We start from the raw sequence: 26,832 nt of genomic DNA on the forward strand, positions 1-26,832 counted from the left end.
TTCCTTCCCTAAGCCCCTCCCTTCGCCAGGGCGTGCGGCGGAGGGACGCGCGCAGGAAGGGGCGGAGCTATGAGCACTAAGAGTGCGCGGACGGATCTCGCGAGATCAGTAGAGGGCGGAAGCACAGTCAGTGCAGGATGCGGTTCCTGGTTGCGTTGGTCCTGCTGAGCGTCGCCCCGGCGGGTGAGAGACCCCCCCCCAATAATCCTGCTGTCACCCCCAGGCCCACCATCCTCACCGTGGCCGGGTCGCTCTCTGAACTCGTTTCTTCCCTGCCGTAGCCACCTCTCCGCTTGCCATCAGCCACCACCCCCGTTTGCTTGTTGGCTCGGTCTCTTTTAGCTGAGGGCTCCCTTTTCCTGGCCTTCCTCTTTTCAGGGCCAACTGGTTTCTCTGTTTCAGTGTCCCTACCAAAAGAAGGGTCTGACACGTTAAAGCCGCGGTCCACGGGAGAAGGCTCTAACGAGGTGAAGCCCGAGCTGCCGTCCACGGGAAGGGGCCCTAACGAGGAGAAGCCCGAGCTGCCGTCCGCGGGAAAGGGCCCTAACGAGGAGAAGCCCGAGCTGCCGTCCGCGGGAAAGGGCCCTAACGAGGAGAAGCCCGAGCCGCAGGCCGCGGGAAAGGGCCCTAAAGAGGAAAAGCCCGAGCCGCAGGCCACGGGAAAGGGCCCTAACGAGGAGAAGCCCGAGCCGCAGGCCTCGGGAAAGGGCCCTAACCAGGAGAAGCCCGAGCCGCAGGGCCACGGGAAAGGGCCCTAACGAGGAGGCCCGAGCCGCAGGCCACGGGAAAGGGCCCTAACGAGGAGAAGCCCGAGCCGCAGGCCACGGGAAAGGGCCCTAAAGAGGAGAAGCCCGAGCCGCAGGCCGCGGGAAAGGGTCCTAATGAGGAGAAGCCCGAGCCGCAGGCCGCGGGAAAGGGCCCTAAAGAGGAGAAGCCCGAGCCGCAGGCCACGGGAAAGGGCCCTAACAAACTGGTCTCCAACCCCTCCCATGATAACAAGGAGCCCACCAAGCCTGACTTGAACGTACCAGCTGACAAAGATACCTCCCTGCATGCTTTTAGAGGTGAATCTGGGGAAAGAGTATTACTAGACTCTGACTCCACTTCTCCACAGCAGGAGAGAGAAGGCAAGCCTCCAGAGCTTACAGAAGATGAGCCCAAGAAGGCTGAGGAAGGGAATACAGATCCGGAAGAAGATTCACCACCTGAAGGAGAGAAAGAAATGCCTGGCCTTGCCTCCAGTGAGAACCGTGAAGGGACACTTTTGGATTCCAGGGGTAGGGAGAATGATGACCTTTTTAAGGACAATCTTGGAAGTGCTAGTGCAGAGAGCAGCCATTTCTTTGCATATTTGGTGACTGCAGCCATTCTTGTTGCTGTCCTCTACATTGCCTATCACAACAAACGGAAGGTAAGTCAAGAATTGCCTTAAGAAGCGGAATGGGATTTCCTCCACCCTGAAAGCTTGGTGTGTGGGCCAATATCTATCACTCATCTGCCTGTGAGCACTGGGGATTTTAAGACAAACATCAGTTTTTCCTCAGATTCTACTAGGGCTCTTTACTCTCATTTTATAAATCATCTTTCATGTCAGATTCCTTTGAGTACCCTCTGCTGCTATATTAGGTGCCAAGTCAGGACATTCTGATCTGACCTAAACTGAGGTCTCATAATCTTAAACTTAGATCGTTTACTGCGTCAGAGAATCTGAGTACCTGACAGTTTGTAAGTAGAGTATTTATCTTCCTGTTTCCACTCTGAAGATGGTGCATCATTTCTAGTTTTCTTTCCCAAGCTTTTGTCTTCCATCTGCAATGGCAGAAAGAGTGGTTACATAGTCTTTGACATCAACAACAGAGAGCCCAGGGACTGTCTTCTACAATTGTTGAGTTTCTGATTACAAGAATGGCCAGAAATTGCATGGATACTCTCATCTTTTACTGGTATAGCAGGGTTTGGTGTGGGAGTAGTATCTATGTTGCTTAGCAACCACTCTGATAACAAAATGATTGCGTTGTTTTTTTTTTTTAAGATTTTATTTATCATAGAGAGAGCACAGGTGGGGAGAGCAGCAGGCAGAGGGAGAGTGAGAAGCAGGCTCCCTGCTGAGCAAGGAGCCCGATGCAGAACTCGATTCCAGGACCCTGGGATCATGACCTGAACTGAAGGCAGATGCTCAACCGACTGAGCCACCCAGGCGCCCCAATGATTGCATTTCTTATTGATCCCTAAGAATTTGGTAGTTTCTCTAGCCTGGTTAAAATTAGAGAGTTCAGTTCATGATGTCAGTATGCCTGTAGCTGTGAGGAGTGAGGGATGACATTTAATAAGAATGGTGTGTTCCTTATTTTACATCCAAGTGCTCTTCACACAGAGTAATCTCAGATGTGAGAGTGGTATGGTTAAAATGAAGGTGTTGGGAGAAAAAGTACATTTGCAGATAAGAAATAATTATTACTTGTGAATAAAAAAGGAATGTCTTATCCTGGAGCTGTCTGGGCGCAGTTGGCAGACTTTGTGCTCTTGGGTAACTCATACTCCCACAAGCTGAAGCCCAGAACAGTCTTCCTTCATCCGTCATTGCCTGTTTGGGAGTATAAAAGATTCTGATGTAACTGGAGGCCCTGTCCTCCCGAAAGCTTATTCAAAGAGGCCTCTTTGGTGGTAGTACCACTCTTTCACTGTCAGGGTCATTAGCAAATGTACTGCCAGGTGATGACCTGATTTCAGAGACTGAAATATGCCATTGTAGAGTCACCTGTTAATTTCTTTTTTTTCCCCCCAGATTATTGCTTTTGTCCTAGAAGGAAAAAGATCTAAAGTCACTCGGCGCCCAAAGGCCAGTGATTACCAGCGTTTGGACCAGAAGGTAAGGAAGGGAGCCCCAGGAGGGATATGCAGTCTCAGGCCCAACAGTGCACTTGCATTTGCCGTGGAGGCCACAGCTGATTCTGGGGTGCTGCCACCATTGCCCCACCCTTGCAGATCCATATACCCAAAGCAGAGACATGCATGTACAGATACCTGCAGCAGGAGAGCTAGAAGAGGCCTTCGTGTGTTCTACAGCAGCTCCTTCCCTCGACAGATGAGGCAGGGCCCAGAAACATGGTTTTCCCCCCAAGTTCCTACTACTTTGTGGCAAAACCAAGACCAGATGGCAAGTCCCTAGGCACCTGTCATGTGCTTTTTGCACTGAACCAGCACTTCACAAATTTTAGTAGGCACATTAACCACCCTGAGAATTGTGGATGAAAAAGCAAAATCTGAATCATTACATATTGGGTGGAACCTATGTTTCTACATTTTTAGGAAGTTCCTAGGTGATGCCAAATGCTGAGGAACCATGCGTCAGGTAGCAAAGCTTAGACTACACTCCCTGAATACAAATGAGTCCAGAAACTTAAAGGCTTCCAACTGCCCAGATCAGCCTTACTAAGCACTGTGGACTAGTTTCCCTGAGTCCAGCCAACCCAGGCCTGACAGCAGAGCCTTCCTTCAACCCCAACAGTGCAGGAGCTGAGCAAGACTCTCCCAAAGGCAGCCTGTCTGAGTGGGAACAGGGTACTTCCACTGCCTTTTGCTGCCAGCACGCACCCCTTCTTTCCCCTTCTGTGTAGGGACAGTCAGGACACTGGTAAAAAGTGGTTGGTGGCCTGACTGTGAGGTGTTCCAAGACTTCCTGCAGGGAACACAGTTCACGTGTACAGCTCATGCCAGCAACAGAATAAGCCACTCAGTTCAGAGCACCTTCACTAACTAGCCCAGTAGGTCAGCTTCACAATTTAGCCCTGGCCGGTACCTTTCCAGATAATTAAGGATTTATTTCCCTTTCATTTTTTTTTCTAATTAAAAAAATGCACATGTAAACAATTCAGAACAACACAGAGTAGTACAAAGCAGAAGCCAAGATTCTCATATTCCTTCCACCAAGTGTGTGTCTTTCTAATATATGTTTGATTTCAAGCTGACTTTTTTTTTTTTTAAAGACTTTATTCATTTATTTGAGAGACAGAGCATGAGCAGGGAGAAGGGGGCAGAGGGAGAGGGAGAAGCAGGCTTCCCACTGAGCAGGGAACCTGATGCAGGGCTCGATCCCAGGACCCCGGGATCATGACCTGAGCAGAAGGCAGACGCTTAACCGACTGCCATCCAGGCGCCCCAGTAAGATCTTTTTTTTCCCTAGAATATTAGCAGTGAGGTGTATTCCTCTGGAAGCAGATTAATGTTACCAATGAATTGTGTTGCTCTCATTTCAGATTTGATTTTTCCATTCTTGAGAATTTTGTCCTCCCTGCTGATTTGTTTTTAAATCAAGAGAAATGAAGAAAAAAAGTACTGTGACCTAAGAGACACCCCCTTCTCTAGGATTTGGTGGCAAGTCTGGGCTGGCAGAGGCGGGGGGATTGCTTTGATTTTTGCACCTGCACTTTGGTGACCTTGTACTCCTGTGTCCCCATTATCTCTGCTGGTGTCTTCCATCCTTTCCTCCCCTGAGTGTGATTAGAGGGAGCATGTGGGAAGACATCTGTGACCAAAAGGAGATCTCAGCCCCAGGCAGGCTACTGCTGCTGCCTGCCTTTCCTTGTAGTTATCCCTTGAAAATAGCATTGTGCCCACCACTGTTCATCTTTGTAGACCTAGGAAAACACTCTGCAGGTTGAAGTTCTTTTTACCAAGGCTCTTACTTTGGGGGATGTGCCCTACAAAAGATGAAGAGGTGAATGCTGACGGGCAAAGGGCTACAGTAACAATAACTTTCTTCACAGGCTCCAGCAGCAAACCAAAACAGCTTTTAAAAAGTGCTTTATTGCCTGTAAGTCCAGCCTGTCTAGCATAACTTCTTCACATTTTTCCAGTATTTTCACATTAAGGCAAAGTCAACTTCCATTTGGTTGTACCAGCTGAGCTTGGGGATTCTGGGAGTAAAGTTGTAATGCCATGGATCCCTTTATAGATTTTTAAAAATACAGTTAGGATTATTGAAATACTTGTTCTTCTATACTCACAGTCGTAACAGAAACTTTTTAAGATAGGGTAAGCTCCGGCTTTGCATACGAGGATGTTCAGGACGGTTTTGGTTTTGATCTGCATTATTTCAAAGGGCTTTTATGAAACGTTTCCCATAAACTCTGTTTTGCCTTTGTCGCCTAAAGCAGACAAAATAGACTTGTAATCAGAAACTAACTGTACTCCCTTTTACCTTAATCTCGTTAATGGTTTTCTCATCTGACACAAAATGCCAAGGGTGATTAGTAAAAATTCTCCTTCCATCCCATGCCAGACGTTATTAAGATTTAAGAAATTCAGGGGTAACTGAGGTAGTGTCTTGGATCATGCTGTGGTTTGAAGTTTTCCGTTAATCTGCTCTTGCTGTGCTACCCGATTATAGCCTGAAGAGAGGTTTCTGCAGAGAAAACATGGAGATAGAATAGTTGATCTCAGGGAAATACAAAGACTGTGGGAAGTGAGGACAGTGGGATGACTTCTGTGCTGTTGAGGAAGCCAGTCTGCAGAAGGGACCATCCTGTCACATTATCTTGCACCTTGCTTAAAACAGAGCGTGGGGGCGCCTGGGTGGCACAGCGGTTAAGCGTCTGCCTTCGGCTCAGGGCGTGGTCCCGGCGTTCTGGGATCGAGCCCCACATCAGGCTCCTGTGCTGTGAGCCTGCTTCTGTTCCCTCTCTCGCTGGCTGTCTCTAAATAAATAAAATCTTAAAAAAAAAAAAAAAAAAAAACAGAGCATGGCTTTGAGTTGAGATTTATGGAGACAAGGAATGAATGAATGCTCTTGGCATCATTCTCTCTACCTGTGCACCAACCTTATAATGCTTTCCCCTATCTAGGGAATCTTCTGTCAGGCTCTCCTGGCATTCCGTAAAACCACGGTTCCCCTGTCTACCTCTCGTGGCTTAGAGAATCAGGCTTTTGTAGACTAGTGTTCAGGATTCTGTAGGTGTGCATCGTGTCCAGGCCAGAGGCTCCTCTTGTCAGGCCCATCTAGGCTTCTGTGCCTGTTTGTTCTTGCTGTGTCCTCCATTCCCTGGCTTCCCATGGCTATTTGGTTAGGGTGCATTCCCTTCTTTTCTTTTGCTTGTCTCCCCCAAATGTTCCTTCAGGGCCCAGCTCAAGTTTGCCCAGGCACCTTCTTCACTGTCCCCAGCACACAGGATTGGCTCTTACCAGTCTACTCTAATAACTCTTAATAATGCCAATCACAAATTTTGGAACTCCAGCAAAAAAGGGAAGACATTATCTGATGTCTGTGTCTGGTCTTCCCCAAAAAACTAAGCTACTTGCAGGAGTGCCCTTGGCACCCTGCATATCTGCCTACAGTAGTAACATTCCCTAGGTACTTCAGGAGTTCAGTGTCTCCTTGCAAAGGAGACATTTTCTTTGTTCAGGACATATGAATGTGAGGTCTCACACAGCTCTTCCTGGCTACTGGTTGCTGTCCCTTTTTGATGGATTTTGCTTGTAAGGAGGAGAGCAGAAAGGTTGGTTTCGGGAACCAAGAGGGTTGGCACCAAGTGGATGCAAAATAAGTATTCTGTGGAGTCCACATAGTTTCATTTTTTGAGCATCCGAGAAGTATTGTTTCTTGTGCTAAAAGAATACAATAGAATTTAAGTTTCACTTTAGAAATTACACTGAAGGAAATCTCTCACACCAGTGGAAAACTTGTTTTCTCAGTAAGTTGTCCTTTTGAAGATAAGCTGTTGGAGGCATGGTATAGAGGAGGATGAGCTGGCTAAGGCATCTCTCAAAGCTGGTGGGGGCGAGGGGAAGGTAGGGGTGGGCAGGGAAGCAGATGGAGCCATGAGAGGTGCCCCTTTCCAAACAGCTGTGTGCTTGCTTTCCTGTCCCAGCTTTTGGTTGCAGGGTGATTTCTGTAAGAGGAGTCTGTGCTGTAGTCATGGATGTCAGTAGAGGGGTTTGTTTTCCTGCTGCGGGTTACTGAGTAGAATTATTTAAATTCTTTTTTTTTTTTTTTTTTTTTAAGATTTTATTTATCCATTCGACAGAGATAGAGACAGCCAGAGAGAGAGGGAACACAAGCAGGGGGAGTGGGAGAGGAAGAAGCAGGCTCCTAGTGAAGGAGCCTGATGTGGGGCTCGATCCCACAACGCCGGGATCACGCCCTGAGCCGAAGGCAGACGCTCAACTGCTGTGCCACCCAGGCGCCCCCTGAGTAGAATTATTTAAAGAATCCACTTCTGGACTCAGTGGGAATGAAGGCCAGTCTATCTAGAAAGGCTAGAACAACTTGGAAAGACCTGACAGCTAGCTATATATGTGCTGACATTTCTTTTCCCATGATGGCTTTTAATGAAACATTTGGTGATAGAATTATAAACCTCCTTGATTCCCCTGATGGTGATTCTCATTTTTTTTTCTCTACTTCATGTCATTTAAATCAAAAAAAGGAAGCCTGCTCCCTGCTTTTACAGGGTAACTTGATATGTAATGCTGTTACGTGTATGTGATGAAAGCTAGCACGCTTTGCACATGTTCTGAATCATTTGAACAGGGAGGAGAGTATTTTATACACTAGACATCAGACCCTGTAGTTCTGCCAGCTGTTTTCTGAAAAACCTTGTTGGGAAGGTTGCCTTTGATACTGCCTTGCTCAAGGAAGAATCCTGGGAAGAGATTTTCAGGTTCCATATAACTGTTCATCCATAGAAAGACTGAATCTCAACTCAGCTAGTCCCACAAGTCACATATGAATTTCCTAAATGTCCCAGTTGAGAAACTCCCCTGTAACAGTGTTGGGACTGAGCTGGGTAGTTTCAAACTGCCAAAAAGCCAGCCTCCTCACACTCATAGATATTCCTTTAATTCAGAAGTTTCTCATGTTAAATAAATGATTGTTGAAGCTGTTTCCCTTTTTTGTTTACCCAGTTAGTAGAGTGCCACTGTTTTTGCAGTGTTTTATATTTTCAGCTTTAACTTAACTATATAATTACTTTTATTTTTTTAAAGCTTATTTGGTCTAATGATAAGTATTTTTCAGTACATAATGTTTTACTGAGCTTCTTTGAATGCCATTTCAATGTAGTTTTGTATCATTGCACAGAAACCAAAATAAATTTCAAATATTAAAGCTAAAAAGTCATTAAATTTATTAAAATGGTAATAAAATTGACAGAAACAAGGCCTAATATAAGTGAAAGGTCTTTTTTTCTTTCTTTTTTTTTTTTAAGCCTTTGTTCACCTTCCCATCTAATCCCCACATATGTACCAATAAACGGGAACACCATTGCAGGCCTTTGCACACATTCTGTAGCTTTCCACATTCTGATCCTGACTGATTTCCAGCCCCACTCCTCCCTACCAGGCAGTTCCATGTTCTGGGTCTAGGAGGTAGCTGGCTAATTTGTCTTACAGTTAGTTACCTCTGTGATTGTCCTCTGCTATACCCTTAGCCGGGAGTGCTCTTTCAGCCTGCTTCAGCCCCAGTGAAGTCATCTTTCCAGTCCTATGCCCCAACTGCTAATGTCGCCCTTTGCTGTGGATTTTTGGAAGATAAACCTTGAGACTCAGGTACTGAGCTCCATGAGGGTATCTTGGTGCTGGCCCAGTGAAGACCCAGTGTCACCTTGGAAATAAGACAAACGTAGGGCCTGCTGTGTATGAATTGGATATTCTAATGTATACCTTGCAGACTAATGTCTTTACCCCCACCCCCCACCCCCAACCACTCTGAGCCTATCATAGGCATTTCCTCACCCTCTGAGTCGTTGAAACCAACAAAAATGGGATCTGGGGGCCTCTGAACCTATGGAACTACAACCAAAAACCATGCCCAGGTTTTGACAAAAACCTCTTTAGGCACTCTTTATCCTCAGTGGTGTGCGCCGGTGGGACTCCTCAGACTCATTGCTTACTGAACTAATTCTTCTTCTTTTTTCTTTTTTTTTTAATTATGTTAGTCACCATACAGTACATCCCTGGTTTCTGATGTAAAGTTCGATGATTTAGTTGCGTATAACACCCAGTGCACCATGCAATACGTGCCCTCCTTACTACCCATCACCAGCCTGTCCCATTCCCCCACCCCCCCTCCCTAATTCTTCTTCTTCTGTGCCTGGATCCTTGAGTTAAGCTTCTTCAGGTCTGAGTACAAGTTCCGCTTCAGAATGGCGCTGCTGCACAGCAGGGCCCCTTGCAAGGCCCCCGTCAACCCACAGGTGAAGATATCCTGGCCTAGGAGAAAAGAGCAGAGGCCCATGAGCATGCTCCCAAGGCGGGGGTGGGCAAGGGCGCTCACGTTCCTCCCTCCAAGCTAGGCCACCCAGAGATGACTTAGATCGGGACCACGGTCCAGAGCCTGCTGGGGCAGCCCATCCCCTTGCGGAAGGCTGCAGGGTACTGTAGGACCTGAGGAAAGAACAGAGTCCTTGGGGTGACAGGGAAACCCAGGGTCTCCGGCCCTGCAGAAATGGGGCAGTCCATGTACCTGTTAGATAGAGGTTGGAAATGGGGCTTTGGGCCCTCATGGAGGCTATCACGTGAGGATGTAGGCGGTCCAGGTCATGGTCCGCCCCGTAGCAGGCACCCCGGGGAGCAGCCAGATAGAACTGGTAGGTCAGTGGGGACGCTCCGGCCACACTGTCCACCTGAGGAGACAAAAAAGGCAGCCAAAGGGTGGGAGTGGGGCCTTGTGAGATCCTCGTCTCCCTTTTCTGATCTCCCTGACTGAGCTGTCTGCCTGCATGGGTTCCCTGCCCTTCCCTGGAGCTTAGCTGTCTCCAGGCTTTATTTCCCTTCCCAAAAGAAAAAGAGAAATGTCACCAAGAGATTTGTCACTACTAGCACACAGTCTACCCTCCTACCTTCCCCTCCAGCTGTGGGAACAGCCTCATGACAACCGACAGGGAGGCTTCGACAAAGGAGTTTTTGAGGGTCTCGTAGTCGCTGCTCCGCTTTCCCTTTGCTTCCTCCTGCCACTCTTCAAACCACTCATAACAGGCGGGCATCAGCACCACCATCGTGGACCGGTCTGCGGACACAGCGCTGGGGTTACTACTGCCAGGCCCCTTCCCTGTTCCAGCCCCCAGCCCCAGGACCCAAAGCCCCACCTGGGAACCGGTCCTCCCAAGTGGGATCCTTGGCTGATGAGGAAGTGATGAAGAGGAAGGGCACGTGTGCTGCAGCCTTCTCCCTGGGCGTCGAGAGGTAGTGCTCCATCCTGGGGGTGAGGAGTGTGGCTGCCAATCCCCGGGCCTCGCTCAGTGACACCGGCACTGCCCGGAGTATAGTTCATCCCCAGGGACACCCCTCCCACCCACCCCCCGACCAGGAATGAAACTGAGGCCTGGTCCATATCCTGCTGATTCTCCAGCATCAAGGGAGGAAGCAAGAGCCCTGTGGGCCATGGGCCCGTGCTGACCCCTTCTCCCCCCATGTGCACACACGCCTTACGCCTTGTCGAGGTCTATGTCAAAGTAGACAAAGTAGTTGGTGGACTGTAGACCCAAGTCCTCTTTGGTGCCTCGTAGGCTGATGAAAACAGTGAACATGCCCGAGCCAGGCCGCACCATCTCCAGCTGCTGCTTCACACCTGCCAAAGTGTCAGGGCTGTGTGGACTGTGGCTGAGGTGGCCGCTCCCTGCCCAGAACTTGCCGATGCTGCTCGCTTTATCAGCAGCCTTTCCCCTGGCAGCCAGTCTAGCACCTGGGCCATATTTACAACTGTTACGGCCACTGTTACCGCCACTGACTTGCCAGGGCGGGGGCTGTTCTTCTGTCTCCTGCCTGTGAAGAACACAACCCCAGGCTCCCACTCTCCTGTCCCCGCCTACCGCTGCTCTAGCACCGTTAGGCGGCCAGGAGGCCCAGCTTCCCTAAGCTGGCTCGGGGCTGCAGGATGGTCTCGGGCTGATGGCCTCCAGTCTTCCCCTAATGGCTTTAAGTTATGAGTGGAATACTGGGCTCCACGCTATACAGACCACACATTTGAACACTGCTTTCTTACAAGCCCTGATTTCCGTATTACATAACACGAGCCATCTAGTGAATGACTGTGCATGATTCCTCATGTGCTGTACAGGCGAGCACCAGCCCTCGAAATGGTAAGCGGTGCAGATGAACAAAGGCAAACAGCATTACTGACCCCTGGCATGGAGGGTTCAGGTAGGGGAGGAGGGAACAAGAGCACCATGGAGGAGGGTGACAGCCTCTCCGAGAGCCACCTGATGTCCCCTGGACCTAAGCAGCTGGGCTTCCCCACCTCTCAACAAATGACCCCAGACCAGTTTTCTGGAAATGGCTCCCACAAAGTCTTACCCTTTGTTCCCATTCCCAGGACCATCATCTGCCTGAAGTGTAATTCGGCCACTGGCTGCTCTGCTTAATTTGTTGAACGAGTATTTGTTGAGGACCTAAAATGCGCCAAATCCTCTGCTAGGCCTTGGGGACACTACAAGGGATCAGATGTGATGCCTGTCTACTGGGAAAGCGGCTTGCCTGAAAGAAGTTGGCTTTCCCCATAGAGGCTGCAGAAAACTCAGTGCTCTGTGTATGGTGAGCATAGACTTTATCGTGCAAAACAGGCCACTTCTGAGCATGAAGTGAGGCACGGTAACAGTGGCGGCAGGACCGTAGGCACACGCTGACGGGGGAAGGGGAGCGTGGGCTTCCAGAGCCACAGAGGCGCCCAGGGCTGCTCTGGAGCTGCAGGGGCACCCGTGGCCTGCGTCCCAGCATCCAGGGCTGACCTCACCGCCAGTTCCCCCTCGCCAGGTGCGGTGAGGGTGGTCATGGGGAAAATGGGGGGCCCAGGAGTGAGACCCTGCAGGTCTTCAGAGGCCCTTAAGAATAGCAACTACCTCCCCCCAGCCCCTCTTCTCCTTTTTCTCCAGCTAGAAGGATGTGATTCGGGAACCACATATCTGGCAGAAAACGAGAACCCTGGGTCCCAAATCAGGCACACAACGATGGTATCAAGGCTTTTTTCTCCATGCCGGGCTTAGCCTCTCTTACTGATACAGTATCAGATGGATACAGTCCCCACTCAGACAACTTCCCCTCCAAACCATCCCCAGGAATCTCCTCGAGGCTCAGTAGTGGAATTAAGAAAAGTGCTCCCCTTCACACAGGCTCCCTCTGCCTGAGCACCCCTCCCCCACACCTGATGCCAACTGGCACTGCCTGCCCCAGAGGCCACCAGATACCTGGTTCTCATCTCTGAGAGGGAGACAGACCTATGAGAATCCCACCCCCAAAGCAGCTGGAAACAAAGGAGTCCCAGCACCTGGGGTCTCCTGAGTTAAGCATCTCACTGCCACTCCCTGAAATGTTCTCAAACGGGGATTCATCTGAGGAAGCATCTAACTTCCCGCCCAAGCGGGGCAATTGGGTTTTTTGCCAGATGGGGCTGGTGCCATTAGATAAGATGCATGAAAGCAAGCAGTAAACGTAACCGTAACCGGATAGTGAAGGGAGGGCAACATGGCTACCGAGGGAGGAGGCCTGGGGGAGGGGAGGGCAGTGGGACCCATCAGAGGACAGGGCCAGGGTTCAGAGGTCCCGGGAGACAGGGAGGCAGGAAGTACCAAAGGCCAAGTCTGTCAGTCTACATAGCCCTGTCCAGCTGCCCTGCCACTGGCCAGTCTGCCTCCCCCTACTCAGCTCACGCGGTGTGAGGGGAGGGAGGCCTTCGCTGGCAGCAGCTGCTAGCTGAGGCCCCGCTAAGTGAGGCAAGGGGATGAGAAAGCTGGATTTCGGTCCTACCCGTCGCATACCTTAGAGACCATCACAACTGCCACCTGCCCTCTCGCCCGTGAGGAAACCCGGGACCATCACTTTTCTACTGAGCCCATCGTGCTGCCCACCCTCCCCAGCTCCTCCAGAGCAGCCACAGGCCCAGCCCCTGGAGCGGGGAGCCCTCTCCCACGGCTCTCTGGGCTCCTCCACATGCCGCCGAAGGCCATGGTTTCCACCCCAACCACATCACTCTCCACCTCGCCCCAGCCAGAGGTCTTCATCTGGAACCATCTCTTACCCTCCTGGACCATGAGTCCCCTCCCAGCCAGCTGGCCTCCTGCCCTCAGATCATACCGGCACTTCTAGTTACGTGATATTCTAAAGTCCGTTTCAAAATGATAACATCTCATTCAACTCTGGCTCAGCTACTCTGTTCCCTGTGGGCTGGCCTGCTCTCCTGCACCTTTTAGTGAGGCCTTTTCTCTGGAAGCTCCACATTCCTTAGTCCATAGGGGGCCAAGAGCCCAGGATTTCGAGTCAGACACACCAGTGTTCTCATCTCAGCTTCACTACTTTCCCCTGAGTGGCCTTGGGAAGTCACTTCCCCTCACTTCCCCACCTCCCGCATAAACATTAGGATGATGACATCTCTCCCCCAGGTGGGAATGAGGATCACATGCAGTGACAAAAGGAAAGCCCCTCACACAGACTTACCAAGGAAGGCCTCACCCATAGCTATGCCTACTGCCTCCTCACCCCAAAATCAGGCTTTTATATTTTTGGACACAGCCTATCAGAAGAGATGACTGCATTGAGTATTATTTCTGTCTGGGCCCCAGATTTCAAGCACAAGCCCAGAGCTCAAGGGACAGAAGAAAGCCAGAAGGGTACTCCTCCTGCAGCCTCAGCCCCAGTAAGGAGCTGGTTCCTGAAAGAGGCAAAAAAAAAAAAAAAAATATATATATATATATATATATATAACCTTGGGTCCCAAATAAAACACATAACAATTACAGCAAGACTTTCTTCTCCATGCCAGCCTTAGTTTCCCTTACTGATACTGTCCGACCAGGCTTTCCCACTCAAAATAAGTGAGAAATTAAGGCAAAAAGTAGGATTCATACCACAAACATAGTGAAAGCCCAAGAAATGTTCCTTTAGGATGCTACCCACCATCACGAACTATTAGATGACTTAAGATCTGGAGAAACTAGAAATGGGCAAACTGGAATGGGAGCCTTGAAAGAGGAGAGGGCAAAGCGGGTGAGGTTATAGGGGAGAGAGGGTAAATATGCCAAGAATGGAATGAGAGATAAGGACCAAGGGCTCTTTGGGGGTGACAAAATACAAAGGAAGCTGCTTCCCAACCCCTAACCACAGAGGCCTTGCTGGGAACAGATGCTGGCGACGGTGTGCTCGTGCCCCCGTTCTCCTTAAGGACCATCGGGGGCAGTCAGGAGGAGTGGGCTGGGCAGCCCCAGAGGGGTGCTGTTGGGAGCTCGGAGGAGCAACACAGCCCAGTCTCTTACCTGGCAGGCAGCGGGCATTCTCAGGCAGCAGGTGCTTATACGTATTGAAGAGTCCTGCATCAGAGATCATGAGGGGGCAATAGATGTTCACCAGCTCCCGACCCTTCTTCACAGTGACGCCTGCAGGCACAAGAGCTTTGTTGAGGTTCTGTGCACTCCAGGAGGAAGAGAAAGTTCCAGATTTCACACAGATCTCTCCCAGCCTACACTTCGTGTTCTCAGACATGGACATCCAGCCCACCGAGGGCCAGGCAAGCAGGCTGCGGGCAAAACTGCAAAGCAAGGGCAACATCTTCGAGTGTTCTCCGCCTATCCCAAGCTGCTTCTGCCCTTACCCTCCCTGGCTCTCTCCCCACCCTATGTGGGCTCCCTTTGCTTTAGCCAAACCCGACAACCTCCACACTAAACCCAACGAAGCCCATGGGCTGAAGCCCTTTCCACTGGAATCACAGGCCCTTCTTCACTGCCACCAGAGTCCTATTTCCAAAATACTCTGAAAGCCTCTGGCGCCACCACAACCTCTGTAAGATAAACTCCAAAGTCTTGTACCGGCCTTCCAAGGTCTGGGCCCTTCTATGTCTCCAGCCCCATCTCTGGCCACACTCACTAAATTATTAGGGGGCAGCATATGAAACAGCTGATAACAATTTTTGACCTATAAAAATGGCAGTTTCTGGGGCACCTGGGTGGCTCAGTTGGTTAAGCATCTGACTTGGATCTTGATCTCAGGGTTGTGAGTTTGAGCCCCATGTTGGGCTCCACTCTGGGCGTGGAACCTACTTAAAAAAAAAAAAAAGGCAGTTTCTTAAGGTTCAACCTACTACTTCCAGATGCCTAAAAATACTCAGCTCTTTCATACATCTGTAGCTTTGCACATTCTATTCCCCTTGCCTGGAATAACATCCCAAAACCTCAGGCTAGCTGCTTCTCACCTTTTATGAGCTGGCTCAAGCCCCTCTGCCCTCCTCCCTCCATCCCTAGTGTGTGCCTCTACCTGACACTTTACATTATATCTCAGGGATCTTCCCTATGAGGGTGGAAACTTCTTGAGTTACAGATTTTCTGTATAGCCAGCTTATGTTTCTATCTCCATCTTTTATCACCTAGCACCTGAAAAATACAAGTGATATTCTGAACTGAATCTAATTAAATCGATCAAACTCCTTGCTTCATGGACCTCTTTTGGCCAGAAGGAGAACTTGCTCTGGACATCAGAGAAAATCTCACAGAACTGAGAGCCACCTCTCCCTTATCACCCAGCAACTTCCTGGTCTCTTCTACACATGCGCTCTCAGAGATCGCTCCTGGCCTTTTCTCCCTTGATTGTGTGTGTGTATGTGTGTGTGTGTGTGCGTATGTGTGTACACACGCGCACCAGGCCATCCACTCCTCTCCTCCTCCTTGCAAGATTCCTCTGGTGAGTTCACTGTCACTTCAGCCCTGTTCTCTCAGGCCTCTCTCTGTCTCCTTCCCTAATGCTTCTTCTTGAAGCAGCCCCCCGTCATGGATGGCCTGTTTGTTCTGTTATCAGAGTCCTACCCTGCATATACCCTCTCCTCACAGAATTCACCCACAGTGGAATTTTGACTCTCTGTGCAGGTAGCAGTAGAGACCTGAGCCAGGCTAACAAGATTCTTGGCTCCACCTGCCATTTACAGATTGAGGGCAGGGCATCTGGCTGGTCTCCACACTGCCCTCTGGAGTGCCCAGGTTACTTATTCATTCCTTCACGGAACAAACGTGTGTTGAGCCTCCATTATGTGCTAAGATCAACAAAGATTACAGAAACACAGCCCCTATATTCAAGGAGGTTCTGGATTACTGTATAACTATTTTTACCTATTGAATAAATGATTAAATGCTGTTCTCTGGGGGAACAGTCAATGCTTTATCCTTCCTGCCTCCTTTCTACCTCCAGACTAATCCCTCTCCCCAAGCTCCTCTCTGGGCAATTTCACCTTGTGGCTGCAGTGCTTGATTCTCTCTGCACCCGAGTTCTGTCCCACCCCAGCCCGGGGACCGGGAAGCATGACACAGGGCTCTCACCACAGGCTTTCCCAGCTGAGTCCAGCAACACACTCTGCACAGTGGCACTGGTCAGGACGGCGCCCCCGGCCCGCTGAATCACAGGGATGGTGTGGAAAGCAATTTCACTGGCACCCCCTCGGGGATAAAAGGCCCCTTCTATGTAGTGGCGAACCACCAGAGCATGCATGGAAAAGGCACTGTGGCTGGGGGTCACACCTACAGAAGGAAGGAAGGGGTGATGAGGCAAGGGCAGGCGGCAGCACCATTTAGAAAGGAACACAGCTGCCTGTCAAAAAGCACGCAGCCTGAGTCTACCCATCCCAGGATCCAAATGATCCCCAGGGCTAAGGGCAGCCAGAGGAACAGTTTCCATCCAAACACAGGGCACCTGACAGATTCTGGGGCCAGTGGGAATGTCCTCCCTGCAAAGTGCCATGCTGCCAAGACGAGGGAGGACACCGTTGGTTGAAAAGGAAAACCATCCAGGCCTCGGATGAACGGAGTTTTTACCAGGGAGTCCAGCAGGTAGTTGGCCAGACTTCTCATCCAGAAGCTCCAGAGGACCTTGGGTATATACTGCTCCATCTCAGTCAGTCAAGTAGGCTCAGGAAGAAAGGCTGAGAGCCAAGAGGGCAGCATCTCCTCCTCCAGGAGCCGCCCCGGACCCAAGGCCAGTACCCACCGTAAGCGGGGAAGATGTAGCTCAGCACCAGCCGGAGCTCCGGCGAGGCTGGCAGCTGCCGCAGGACGTCAGCCAGGCTCTGCGTGGATGCACGAAGGAATGGAAGGAAACGGGTGAGCGGCCCACACTTGCTGAGGAGCTGAGCTACGCCCAACGGGAGCATCTTCAACAAGATGGCGTGGGTGGCTCCACGGGACACCACCTGAGGGAACAAATGAGCCGTGAGAACAGGTCCGACCTCCAGAACGGCTGTAACAGACTCACCATTGCAATAGCCTGCACCGGCCCAGCACCAGGACCCAGCACCACTTAGCCCGGGCTGGACTAGGATTTTTAAAAATCTGTCCTCTGTGAATTGTCCCCATTCCACATTCAGATAAGTCCTTTTCTGCTTTTCAGTTTCCTGCCCAAATTCCTTTTGAAAAATCCCATCTGATCTCCGAGGAAGTAAAAAAAGGTGTGATCTCGGGGCACCTGGGTGGCTTAGTCGTTAAGCGTCTGCCTTCGGCTTGGGTCATGATCCCAGGGTCCTGTAATCGAGCCCCATATCGGGCTCCCTGCTCGGCGGGAGGCCTGCGTCTCCCTCTCCCTTTGCTGCTCCCCCTGCTTGTGTTCCCTCTCTTGCTGTGTCTCGTCAAATAAATCTTTAAAAAAAAAAAAAAAAAGGGTGTGATCTGACCACAGAGGTAGAAGCAGCCTTGTCAAAAAGGAGAACAGGGTGCCCCCCAGAGGCCAGAGTGAGTGGCAGCCGCAGAGGCCAGGCTCCAGAGACAGGGCCCAGCTGGGCACCGAGGCCAACTAAGGATAGGGGCTGAGTTCAGGGCAGACTTGACTGTTCCTCCCTTCCTGCCTCGCCCACGTCACTCCACTAATGAAGAAGCGCAGCCTTGTCAGGAATAAACAGGGGGCCCTCAGCATGTCCATGTTACCTTAACCAGCTTTACATATTTGTCAATGGCGGCTTCTTCCTGGGGAAACTTCTCCTTGAGGCCCTGAATATAAGCTTTCTCCCCACTGTACATGGGGAACTCCTTTCGGCCATTGCGCCCTTCTAGTACCACGATGTCAAAGGGTGAGGACAAGGGAGCCCACTCCAGCTGCCCCTCCGTGATCTGGTCCAAGACAAAACGGAAAATGTTGTCCTCTTGCATGGACCCAACATAATGGATTCCTATTGGAAGACAGAACAACAAGGTGTCATAGGGATGAGGGGACTGACCCCCTGGAAAGGTGGATAAGGAAGCAAGGTCAAAGAGGTAGTCCTGCCTAGCTGAGTCCATGCCCAGAGGGTGCTACCCACCCTTTCTGTGTGTGTGGGGGCGGGGGGAGTTGCAACAGAAACCACCAAATCTCTGCCCAGTTCAGCACCCAGTGGTTATGGCTGTCAGGCAAAGAAAGTGATGCCTCTGAAACAACAGAAATATCCAGGATCCTCCCACAGTGGCTGCCCCCAGCCTCCTGAAGAGAGAGCCATGCTCCCAACCCCTTGCCGCAGAAACCTTACCTGTGTCAAATTCAACGCCTTTCTGTCCGAAGGTATGACAGCAGCCTCCTGCTTTGCTGTGCTGCTCCAGCACCAGAACTCGCTTGCCAGCTTTGGCCAGGATCGCAGCGGCAGCCAGGCCTCCAAAGCCACTGCCAATCACCACTGCGTCCAGCTTCTCTGGCACTTGGCTGGCTGAGAAAGCTACAGTGGAGGGAAGAGATGGAAGGTGAGCTTCTCAGGCAGGGGCAGAGAGAAAGCAAAGAGATGGAAACCAAGGAAGACTTCGCTAGCTTATACAACGCAAGGAAACTCTGGAGAGTTGGGCATGGAGCCACTGACTGAAATCACTCCACCCATTCACCTGGGACAGTCTCGGGACCAGCCAGGTGGATTAAAGACAGCGATTTGGTTTGAGATGAATTGATGTAATCAAAACCAATATGTACCTGGGGATTTTCCCTACTATCAAAGAAAGTAGGAATCAGTAAACCACGACACAAACAAGAGCAGAAAGCTGATGGTAATACAGGCTGAGAAACTGAAGTGCAAATAGAGAGCTAGGAAAGAAAGAAATGAGGAGATGGGGGACAGAGGAGCATGTTGTGGGCAGGCTGCTGGCTCATGGAACTGGCTGTTCACGAGTTTAGAATGGATTCTTTGGAAATTACAGGGTCTGCAGGCACCAGTGGAGCAGGCTGGTCCTATGATGGTTCTTCAAGATCCTGAAGCAAAGGCTTGAGCAGGACAGAGCTGAGAAATCACAGCACCATCCCTTCATATCCGGGAAGTCTAGAGGCAGAACTAAGGGGCCAGCACCTAAACAAGTTGAAACCCGACAGCACATTTCCAACCCAAGATCTGTTCTTTAAAGATCACTCCTGAAGAACTGAGATTTGGAATTTTTCAAGCTGCACAAGAACTTGCAAAACTTTTCAAACATTTTTAGAGAAACCTATAGTGAAAAACACATTTTCTATCACAACCCAAAAGAGTATTGTCTCTACCTATGTCACTAAATGTGTCACACAGAATTCTAAAATTTATAAGTAGGAGGGACCTTGGAGATCAAAGAGGAGATCTCTCTCTTTTTTTTTAAAGCAGCAGAACTCTTTCTTTAAACCTTTTGAGGAACCCCAAAATATGTCCTAAAGATGAGAGTGGAGATACTCTGGTTGACCAAGAAGCAGCTCTGAGCCTGAGGCATCCTGCTGAGATTCTCCCAAAGTTTTAGAACCAGGGTTCAACCATATGATTTGGGAGGAGGCATAACCAGTCAAATCACTTGTTGGGCAAAATACCATTTCCCACACAGGTTGGAAGAAATGTGCAGCTCCTCCATGCCCCTGAACCATGGGGGAGGATAAGTGAAAAAGTTAAGGTCCTATAAACCAAATGGGGGGAAGATCTCTTGCCTGTCCTACAGGTCGTGGACCTGTTCTTGGCTATACCATGACCTTGGGATGCTGAGGACGGGACCGCGCCCATGGGGCCACTATGGCCCTGGGCCTGCCAGGGCGTAGGCTCTCACCGGTAGCAGACAGTAAGGCGGGGCGCCTCCCCATGCAAGGAAGCCCTCCCAACACTTTACATATGGGGAAACTGAGGCCCAGGTAGACAGCGGCTCGACCTGCCGGAATGGGAATGCAAGCCACCCAAATGCAGCCTTGCAGCCTAGGGTCCCTTCCCGCTGACCTCGCTTGAGAACCTTCTTTCTGGCCTCCTTGTCGGTCACCAGCGGCGCAGGGGGACGCCTGACGTCCTCGGAGAAGGGGTTCGGGGAGCCGCCTGCGGACAGCCACAGGTGCCCTTTGCAGAGGACCGCCAGCAGCAGCAGCAGGGCCAGCAGCAGCAGCGAAAGCCACATGGCGCTGGCGTGGTCCGAGGACCGGGTCCGCTGCCACCGCGCCCAGCCTCTGCGGCCGGGACTCCGCTGCGCCTCTGTGCCCTTCCGGGCAGGGGAGGTTGGGTGAGAGGCGGAGGCAGCCTCGACCACTGATAAGCCAGAACCTTCCCGGCCGGGAGCCAGGAGTCCGCGCAGACTGGCCCTCCCAGCGTCTCCCACGGCTCTCGCCAGTGCCAAGCGTCCCTGGCGGCCGGGAGGTGGGGCGCTCTGGGCGGAGAGGCTGCGCGGGGACGCGGTGCGCACGCGCGGGGAGGCGCGCCCGGCGGCCTGACCCGACGCCACGACTCGGGAGTTGTGAGCCGCGGCCGGGAACCCCCGGCCCTGTGGAGCAGGCGTGCGTGGAGATGGTCGCCCCGGGCCGAGACGAGGCTGGGAGCTGCAAGGCTGAGAGAGAATCCCGCCCGGGACCCAGGAGGCCTGGGTTCTGGTCTGCGCTCTGCCGTGGGCTCGCCCAATGACCCGAGGCAAGTTGCTTACCTGTTTTCCGCACCAACTGGTGAGGAGGTTTCCGTCCGGAACCCACACAGCCCCAGGCTGGCGGGGTACCTTGATGGAGTGAGATCCTTGCTGAGATCCGCGCGTCTCAGCCGGGGAGCACCCGGCCCTGTGCCCCCCCCCCGCCCCGTGGCCACTCGCTTTGCGGCGCCCGCCTGGGATGGCGTTGCCTGTCGCGGGGGCCTGGCGGCGCCCCCGAGCCTCTGCCTGAGTCCCCATGGCACCTGCCCTCCGTGGGGGCAGTGAGGGGTCAGGGAGCCGCCCAGCGACAAGTCTGATGAAAGGATCAGAGAAGGACTGTCAGACCTATGTGGGCATTTGTATTTCAAGTATGGACCCAGTGTCTGGATTAAATACCTATTCAGAGAGTTGAAGCTCCAGCAAGAAGTTTGAAAATCATACTCCTTGATGTAAGTCCTTGCCTAAAGTGGGTGTACCATACTTAATTTTAAAAGCACCCATCCTTAGGGGAAGGCCTTTTCTTAGGACCCAACTATAAGGAACTTGCCTCATGGTGGGAGTGACTTCATAACTTCCATTACTGGCTTATTTGACGGAGTTTTTGCTCTTTTCTTTCTCTGCTATAGATAACTGTATCTGTAACTGTCCCTGTTGAAGTCCCCAGAGCTCCAGCCGGAACTGAGGCACTAGCAGGTGTGTAAAGCTGGGCATGCTTCTGTGCTGCCTGATTCGTTTCATACACAGAAACAGGAGAGGCTTCCTGAGATCCCTCGTACCATCCCTGCCCGTCACCTTCCCAAGGTTGGCTGTGTGGTGTTTTGTTATATGGTGCCATGGAGGTCAAGGAGGAGGGAAAGGAAAGGGAACCAGATGCTGAGGCTCCAGAGGACACAGTGAGGGAGAGCTAGTTCCTGAGGTACCATGACCAAGGAGCACTGTCCTCCCCACTGAATTACAGGAACCCAAATGTCCAGCCCAAGAGCCGGGAAGTATTCCCATTCTGGGGTCTAGGAATCAGTGCATCATGACAAAGATTCCAGTTTGTTATTGGCAGCCAGTTCTTAGGGAGTCCAGATCATGTTCCCACAGTGGGGGCCTGACCTCAAAGAGGGGCCCTTCCCTCCCTCCTTCCTGAGTTATCCAGGTTTGTGAAATATGACCATCAGGTGTGTGGGGGCCATCTGCCGACTTATGATCCAGACTGTTGTTGTAACAGGCATCCCTGTTGTACAGTTCCTCCATGATAAGTTACGGGTCTGTCCAGCCCTCTTCCCTCGTGAGATGACTGTCTTAGAGTTAGCCAAACTGGCTCAACAGCTCTGACATGTGCAATACTGGTGTTCACCAGGGAAGGCTAGGCAATGCGCTGCATTTTGATTTTCTGTCGTGGGAACTGGGCCTAGTGTTATAAGCCCCCAGACCCAACCTGTGTCTGAGACCTAAGCAAAGCCTGAGCACTTCAGCTAAAACCACCCACCAGGATGCCACACAATAGCTTCATCCCTTTAATAAGCTGCCCGCAGGTCCCAGTGACTTCATCGTGGGAACCAGACCTCGGCACTTAACAGTAGTGCTGCTGCCTTCCGGACACTGAGAGTCCAACCCTCAGACTCTATAGCAGCCCCTTCTTTCTGTCCAGTGGCATGGAAACTACAAGTTAGGGATTTGACTAAAGCAGCTGATGTAGTCAGAATAAATTTACAGCTGCTTAAAGATTTTTATTTATTTTTAAGATTTATGTATTTCTTTTGAGAGAGAGAGAGCGCACACGAGCAGGGGGAGGGGCAGAGGAAGGGAGAGAAGCAGACTCTCCGCTAAACATGGAGCCCGACTCGACTGGGCACTTGATCTCACGAACCTGAGATCATGACCTGAGTGGGTTACTCAACCTGCTGAGCCATCTAGGTGCCCCTGCTGAAAGGTTTTTTTAAAGTCAGTTTTTGTTAACAGAGGCTTAACTGAATGATGAAACTAGTTTTTTTTTGTAATGTTTTTTCTACAGACTGGGACTTCAGAGACCTCAGGGACTTCTTTCGGTCCTCACGGAAACCTCCTAGCCTTGGTGATGGCACACGGGGACTATTTACTTACTCTTAGTCTGAATGACTGCTGGGGAGGAAGGCAGACATAGAGCAGCCGGATCTCTGGCTCTCCCCACACTTCTAATCTCAGACTTGATTAAACTCCTTTCTGAGCCCAAGGACGAAGCTCACTTGAACAAATGACTTTGAGTCATGAATGAAAACTCTTGCTCTTTCCATGACGAGAAAGAATTAAGAGATGGACAGGTAAGCAAGCACTTCTATTTGAGAAAGAAGGTGTTTGTTTGGGATATATTGTTATTAGTAATAACACAAGATAGATCAAGAGAATGTAGAACTTTAGAAATGTTTTGGGAAAACCCTCATTATAATGTTCTTTGTAGGAGAAGCTTCTATTCATACACCTCTGAGTCAGTTGCCTTTGCTAGCAGCTTCTTTTCTTTTTTTTCCTTTATTTTTTTATTTTTAAAGATTTTATTTATTTATTTGACAGAGAGAGACAGTGAGAGAGGGAACATAAGCAAGGGAAGTGTGAGAGGGAGAAGCAGGCTTCCCGTGGAGCAGGGAGCCTGATGCGGGGCTTGATTCTAGAATGCTGGGATCATGACTTGAGCTGAAGGCAGACGCTTAACGGCTGAGCCACCCAGGCACCCCTCTTTTTTTTTTTTTTAAGATTTTATTTATTTATTTGAGAGAGAGAGCGCGCGAGCGCATGAGCGCACACACAGGTTGGGGGAGGGGCAGAGGGAGATGGAGAAGCAGACTCCCAGGACCCCAAGTCATGACCGAAGCCAGAGGCAGCTGCTTAATGGATTGAGCCACACAGGCGCCCCCCCCTTTTTTAAGTTTATTCATTTAAGTAATCTCTACACCCAATGTGGGGTTCAAACTCACAACCCCAAGATCAAGAGTCACGTGTTCTGACTGAGCTGGCCAGATGCCGCACTGGTAGCTTATTTTCTGGGTGGGTCGTGGGATTTTGTTTTGGATTTGCTTGGGTGAGAGGAGAATGTCAATGAGGAATCCCCAAAGATATTTGTAATTTATCAATTTGGCCTGTTTACCTTACCCTTGTCAAACACATGCTTTGGCTTCATTATCCTCAGGACTCTGGGTCCAGTGTGATATGTCTTTGTGTGACCCTGGCAGCTAACCCTGCCTTCCTTACCCTTCTCCCTACGTGGTCCAGAAGTGATCTTAATGGAGTTTGTGGGACAAAGCCTTTGCTTTGGGAGTCCGGGGAGGTTTTCTCCACTGTACTAAGACAGGTGAACTGTTCTTCCAGAGAGAAGTCTTCGGCCACTGGAGGGGACTGAATTGGAGAGGGAAAAGAAGGATGGAATGAATCCTGAGGGCACAGACCCCTGCAGGGAGTTGTTCAGCATAGTGACTCATCAGAATTTTTGAGAACATATTTTGTGCCTCATACTGTGCTAATTGGGTGTCAGAAATAGAAAAGAAGTGTTAAAAAAAAAAGATTCTTCCACTCAAAGCCGCAGGGTCTGATTTAAAGACAGGCTGCGTTGGGGGACGTGAAAACTCCAGGGCCATTTTGATTGATGGTGCAATTTCAGCACACTCAAAAGAGAAGTGGAGTCACAAGACTTATTACTTAAAGATCCCAGAAATGAGGCAGGGGTGAGTGTGTGGAGGGGACAGTGAGCCAAGGTAGGAGCAGTCCTCAGTCCCAGATCACGAGCAAGCACGAGATAGGGAGTAGACTAGCAAGCGCCCCTTTTATTTACAAGGGGGAGGTCACTAGCTTTTCTCAGACTCAACTCTAAGTGATTATTTTAAAAGGTGTTCCGGGGAAAGCAAGGCAGGAACTCGTAGCAGGAATCCTAAGCTCAGGTGCGTATCTAAATGTCCAAGTTCTGGCTATGAGCAGGGTTGTCATACTCTAGAACCTAGGAAGCAACTCCAAATAGCTGTTTTCTCATCACGTAGGCCTCTTGCAGAGAGACTTGTGCTCCCCGCAGAAGGGCTGGCTGTAGGCCTGAGAGAAGGGGAGAGACCCTTGTAGCCCCACTGGAGAAAGCAGGCCACCTTGGGTAGGTGGAAGGGGTGGTGGTAGGGGCGTCTTCTGGAGGAAAACCACATGAACCAAGGGATGGAGGTGAGAGGAGCTGCAGCAAGTGTGTTCACTGGACTGAAGTGGGAAATAGTCGTGAGGAGGCATCACGAGGCCAGCGATGGAGGGCTTTGCTCAGCTGTGCTGTGTTCAGGCATCCATTCTTTTGTCTTGTGATCCATTCTGGTCATAAAGAAATCAAAGCTCTGAGCTGCCTGGGTAGTGCAGTCGTTAAGCATCTGCCTTCAGCTCAGGGCGTGATCCCAGCGTTTCAGGATCGAGTCCCACATCAGGCTCCTCCGCTGGGAGCCTGCTTCTTCCTCTCCCACTCCCCTGCTGTGTTCCCTCTCTCGCTGGCTGTCTCTGTGTCACATAAATAAATAAAATCTTTAAAAAAAAAAAAAAGAAATCAAAGCTCTGTTTAAGGAGTAGTAGTTGGCAGAAATGTGTGGGAGGGATTAGAATAACAGGATAACCTGGGGTTCTGGGGCCTTGATGTAGCCCTGATTTTTTAATTTATTTTCTTTTAATTAGTTTTTTTTCTCTTATTTATTTTATTTTTAAAGATTTATTTATTTGTCAGATAGAGAGCAAGAAAGTGAGAACACAGCCAGGGGGAGGGGCAGAGGGAGAAGCAGGCTCCCCGCTGAGCAGGGAGCTCGATGCGGGACTCGATCCCAGGACCCCGGGATCATGACCTGAACCGAAGGCCCAAACTTAACTCACTGAGCCACCCAGGTGCCCCTTCTCTTATTTATTTTAGAGAAAATAATATATTCACATGGTTCAGAATCCAAAAAGTAGGGGACATGTACCTAGAGTGAAAAAACCGCCTTCTCCTCTTGTCGCCCAGCCACCCAGTTTTCTTCTGGAGGCAAAATCACTGCTTCCTTGAGTATAAGTCTGGAAATAGTCTTGGCGGAGACGGGCAAATATGTTTGTGTGTTTTCTAAAAATATAAATGGTAACATAGTGTATAAACTCTGCCCTTTGCTTTTTCCACTTAATGTATCATGTGGATTGTTCCAAATTGTCCATAAAACACGTTCTTATTCTTCTTTATGGCTAGATTGGAGCTCATGGAGTTAATATGCTTTTATTTGTGGAATTAGTCCATTAGTGGGCATTCGGGGGTTTTCTAGCCTTTTGCTATGACAAACATTGCTACCACGAATGATGCTGTAAGATGTCCTTTTGCACACGGAGAGTATATCTGTTGGATAAATTCCTGGACTGCAGTTGCAGGCCCAAAGTGGACAAAGCCTGTATGATTTTGTCAGGTTTTGTAAGCTGTAGAGGTGGGTACAATTTACCCTTCAGTGTGTTACAGCACTTGGTTTTCTAGCCAACACAGTGTGTTATCACACTTTTGAAAATTGCTCCTATGATAAGTGACAAATATTATCTCAGACTAGTTTTATTTAACATGTATCTCATTAGGAGTAGGGTTGGGCATTTTTTGTTTGTTTCAGAGCAGTGAGTGTTTCCTTTTCTGTAAGCTGTCCATATCCACGCCCAGTTTTCTGCTGGGTTGGGTTTCTTTTCCTGACTGATTTGTAGGATTTTTTTTAACCTATTAGGAAAATTAGTCCTGTATTGATAATCTGAGTTGCAAAAATTAGTCAAGTGGTTTTTTTTTTTAAAGATATTATTTATTTATTCAACAGAGATAGAGACAGGCAGAGAGAGAGGGAACACAAGCAGGGGGAGTGGGAGAGGAAGAAGCAGGCTCATAGCAGAAGAGCCTGATGTGGGGCTTGATTCCAGAACGCTGGGATCACACCCTGAGCCGAAGGCAGACGCTCAACCGCTGTGCCACCGAGGTCAAGTGGTTTTTTAAAGCTCTCACGGGCAAAGGTTTAGCTGAACAGAAAGGCCAAAAGTAAGAAAACTGCCTCACTAAATTTTACTTTCTCAGAGTTCTGAG

General features: G+C 50.2%; 3 protein-coding genes across 5 annotated transcripts in view; 2 read left to right on the plus strand and 1 right to left on the minus strand.

Annotated features, from left to right (window-relative positions):
- Positions 1–137: 137 nt before the first annotated feature.
- TGOLN2 (trans-golgi network protein 2) lies at positions 138–8,112 on the plus strand. The gene is made up of 5 exons (XM_034657283.1): positions 138–183; positions 403–624; positions 720–1,411; positions 2,786–2,869; positions 4,257–8,112. The coding sequence occupies exons 1-5, from the start codon at positions 138–140 to the stop codon at positions 4,260–4,262; spliced, it is 1,050 nt and encodes a 349-aa protein (XP_034513174.1). The 3' UTR covers positions 4,263–8,112.
- A 955-nt stretch (positions 8,113–9,067) lies between these two features.
- RETSAT (retinol saturase) lies at positions 9,068–20,718 on the minus strand. The gene is made up of 11 exons (XM_002922848.4): positions 20,126–20,718; positions 18,452–18,634; positions 17,877–18,118; positions 16,948–17,149; positions 16,284–16,481; positions 14,238–14,357; positions 10,426–10,564; positions 10,083–10,192; positions 9,837–10,003; positions 9,461–9,620; positions 9,068–9,207 (listed from the first exon to the last, which is right to left on the minus strand). Exons 1-11 carry the CDS (start codon positions 20,295–20,297, stop codon positions 9,068–9,070), a joined length of 1,833 nt encoding a protein of 610 aa, XP_002922894.1. The 5' UTR covers positions 20,298–20,718.
- A 108-nt stretch (positions 20,719–20,826) lies between these two features.
- The window catches only part of ELMOD3 (ELMO domain containing 3), a 30,224-nt gene continuing 24,218 nt past the window's right edge, over positions 20,827–26,832 (plus strand). Inside the window, exons 1-3 of one of the 3 annotated variants that reach the window (XM_034659460.1) lie at positions 20,827–21,241; positions 21,419–21,485; positions 22,795–23,080. In XM_034659460.1, the coding sequence (XP_034515351.1) occupies positions 23,073–23,080 (8 nt within the window). In that variant the 5' untranslated portion in view covers positions 20,827–21,241; positions 21,419–21,485; positions 22,795–23,072. The remainder of the gene's footprint in view (positions 21,242–21,418; positions 21,486–22,794; positions 23,081–26,832) is intronic. The other 2 variants (XM_034659459.1, XM_019803357.2) reach the window with 2 other exon arrangements.

Source organism: Ailuropoda melanoleuca, chromosome 4, assembly GCF_002007445.2.
Source record: "Ailuropoda melanoleuca isolate Jingjing chromosome 4, ASM200744v2, whole genome shotgun sequence".
In the NCBI taxonomy this organism is placed as follows: Eukaryota; Metazoa; Chordata; class Mammalia; order Carnivora; family Ursidae; genus Ailuropoda; species Ailuropoda melanoleuca.